The sequence below is a fragment of the Elaeis guineensis genome, chromosome 4 (genome assembly GCF_000442705.2).
Source record: "Elaeis guineensis isolate ETL-2024a chromosome 4, EG11, whole genome shotgun sequence".
Taxonomy (NCBI): Eukaryota; Viridiplantae; Streptophyta; class Magnoliopsida; order Arecales; family Arecaceae; genus Elaeis; species Elaeis guineensis.
The window spans coordinates 117,437,757-117,441,057 of NC_025996.2; the positions used below are offsets into that span (position 1 = coordinate 117,437,757).

General features: G+C 37.3%; 1 protein-coding gene across 1 annotated transcript; it reads left to right on the forward strand.

Annotated features, from left to right (window-relative positions):
• The first annotated feature begins 381 nt into the window (after nt 1–381).
• Nucleotides 382–1,471, forward strand: LOC140856997 (F-box protein At5g49610-like). The gene has a single exon (XM_073255199.1). It carries the CDS (start codon nt 384–386, stop codon nt 1,455–1,457), a length of 1,074 nt encoding a protein of 357 aa, XP_073111300.1. The 5' UTR covers nt 382–383; the 3' UTR covers nt 1,458–1,471.
• Nucleotides 1,472–3,301: the final 1,830 nt, after the last annotated feature.

Consider the following 3,301-nt stretch of genomic DNA (forward strand, 5'->3'; position numbering starts at 1 on the left):
ATAACTGGTTATGTTTTGGACACTTGTAGTAGTTCCCTTGAGTTAGCTTTTTATCTTGGCAACTTGGCAAGTCTAAAAATTGTTCTCTCTCTCTCTTTTTTTTTTTTCGGTACTTCTTCGTATCCGGAGATGTACATCGTACCGACTACTATCTGATACAATGTCCCCAAACATCTATGTTGAAGAAATGATAGCTAAAATATCACATATAGGAATAGATCACATGATAGGAAGACCTCTTATAAATCTAACCAGCAATAAATATTTGGATGAAGAAACTATAGTAAAAAAAAAAAACAAATATGCATGTTCGCATCTTTCATTGCTTCTCAATGTTTCTTAGCTCTTTGACTTGAGTATTTTTTGTTCTAGGGAAGAAGCTTATGGTTGAGGCGGCGACGTTGGATGACCATCTTCTACATGAAATTCTTTCACGCTTGCCTGCAAAAGCTCTGGGTCGATTCATGTTGACCAGCAAAAAGTGGAAGACCCTGATTTCAGACCCTTATCTCAAGACTATCCAAGCTCAGAGGTCAACACAAAATGTTCTCGGCATCCTCAGCGCAACCACATATTCAGTGGGAAGAAGGCTCACCTATTTCCCTCTTGAGCATAATGCAGGCGAAGTCCCTGACACAAGTCTTGGACTCCCTGGTCCACAAGCAGAAACAATCTCACTCAAATGTGCTTGCAACGGGCTTCTATTGATCCAAGTCTTTCCTCCCATTCGAGACCTTTTGTGCAACCCCACCACAAAATATTCAAGGCAGATTCCTGACCTGGAAATATGCTACAATGACACCAAGTTTGGACTTGCCTTTGATCCAACCATATCCACTGCCAATTTCAAGGTGGTTGCTACTGAGAGGGTGCGTCAGGAAGCTCGTGGTGGATGCTATAAATTCTATGTGTACTCTTCTGAGACTAATACATGGAGATTATCAAATACAACCATATCTTGCACTAGGAAGCACCTCCTCAGGTCGGCAGGCTCTGTTTTCTTCAATGGTGCACTGCATTGGTTGAGGGAAAGGGAAGACATTCTTGCATTCAACGTGGAGCAAGAAGTGGCCTACAGTTTGGCATTGCCGGATGAGCTGAGGCCTATATCAATTGCATGCTACATAAGCATCTGGCTTGGAGTTGTCGATGGTCACATGAGTGTAGTGAAGTTTAAAAGGGGAGACATACTCGTTTGGGTGCTCGAAGACTATGGAAGCAGGAGATGGGAGCTCAAGCACTGTATAGAAACACAAGGGAGTGGACACTACTTGAATAGTGTGCCGATCTTCTATGATGGTGAGAAATGTGTTCTCGTGACATGGGGAAGCAGCAAAGAGGAGTATGGGCTGGCTGTCTACAGGATAAATAGCGGGCAATGGGATGAGATAAGAAGCTTGACATGCTCGGGTTTTGATCGTTGCTTTGTTCCATACATCAGCCACATGCTGGGATAGTCTATGAATCTCATATCGGCAAATTAGCATATAGATTATAATTTTTCATTCAGTTAAATGTAGACCATTTTCTTTTCCCTTTTGGTTGGGACATTGATAAAAAAATTTTGAGGCATTATTCTTTTGCTTGTTTCGTCATTGAATTTAAATGTGAAATTTACTGGCACAATTATAGGAAAAAGTTCTTTAGCATTATTTATTTATTTTTGATCTCTTTCGGAGGAAATGAAATCCTTATTTTGAGTGGAAGGAAAAGTTCTGCAACCAGCAACTAGCTTAAATGAGTTACATTTGAATTGTTCTTATGGGTTGGTAATGCACTCTATAAGTATGATAAATTTCTAGTTAGATGATAAATTTACTAGCTAAATGTAATTTATATACTCTTAAGAAAATATTCACGTAAACCATAAATAGGAGCATATTTAATCTAGTTTGAAACAGTAGATCTCATGTTTGAGAAAAGAAGATCATTGGAGATTCTGATGACTGTACTTGTAATTCTCAGTAAAGAGTGGATTATACGGTAGTAGTTAGACTTTTTTGTATACAAAATACAAGAAGGTGTGGGACAAACCTTTTCAGGCTAGAATTTAAGAGTTTTCGATTTTTCGACTAAAGCTTGAGTAGTGGCAAAAAGAAGATAGCATAGTGTAGGTCTCGGACGATGTTCTCTCTAAAATTTATCTTTAGTTGAAACTGTATTTGCCTTGAGCATGAAAAGCCAGCCCCATGCATGCAAAAGGAGCAAACAACACTTGTTTTTCCTTTATTGTGGTATTTACTGGCTGATGGGACCAAGTCTAATTTTGTGCACCTTCATTTGATCTCCTGATTGAAGTCTCTATCAGGAAATGAATGTCTAATCTGATAAAAATACATAGTTGTAGAAAGGTATTATATAGAAGCAGGAGTTTTTTTTTCTTTGTTTTCTTTTGGTTTTTTGTTTTGTTTTGTTTTTGATAAGGAAGAAGGAGAAACAAGAAGTATTCTTGGCTTAGAGTTTTCTTCATTGTTCCTTAAATTGTGTTGGTTAGGAGTAGCAATTAGGTTAGGTTAGGTTGGATATGGGGTGGGTTGGATGTGGATCGAGCTAAAAATTTATCAACCTAGACTCAACTTGTTTATTAAATAGATAAAAAAATATAGATCTGAACCCAATTTGTTTATTAAATTGGTAACCTAATCCAACTCGCATAACCTGTTCACTAAACAAGTCAAATTTGTTTAAATGGGTTCAATAGGTTAAGTTGGTTTTAATGGATTAAATATGTTTAAATGAATCTAAATATGTCAAACAGACCAAAGATCTAAACTTGAACCCAGCTTGTTAAATAAATTGGTATAGGTGGGTTAACCCAATTTAAGATCTAAGCCAATTTGCACCTAAGTTAGACTTGCTTAAAACGGATTAGTTGCAGGTTGGATTGATGGGTCAAATCATAAATTGCCACTTTAGTTTTAATTGCCAATAAAAAAAATGGCACAATGAGGAATTATATTTTATTTGAATATGGCAAAGCATTAGTGCAGCCTATTGTCACATATGTTCTGATTAATTAGGGAGGAAGAGGATGAGGCAGGATAGGTGTGCCATCTCCTTCAAAATGTGCTGATTTATGAGAGCAAGGATAAAATTGCATGGAGATGGAACCAACCATAGTCTTTCCACTGAAGCCTTCTCTGATTTCTTTCAAAGTGGTGGGACTCTTCCACCATTCTTTGCATCAATTTGGAACAATGCAATATAGGCAAGGGTGTTACTATGGCTTTTGTTGAGTAATAGGCATCTTATCCTTAACAATCTGAAGAAGATAAATTGTAACTAATATTATGCATTTGTA

Excerpts from the sequence above, each read along its gene's own strand:
- LOC140856997 (XM_073255199.1), top strand. The coding sequence starts at position 384 with ATGGTTGAGGCGGCGACGTTGGATGACCATCTTCTACATGAAATTCTT.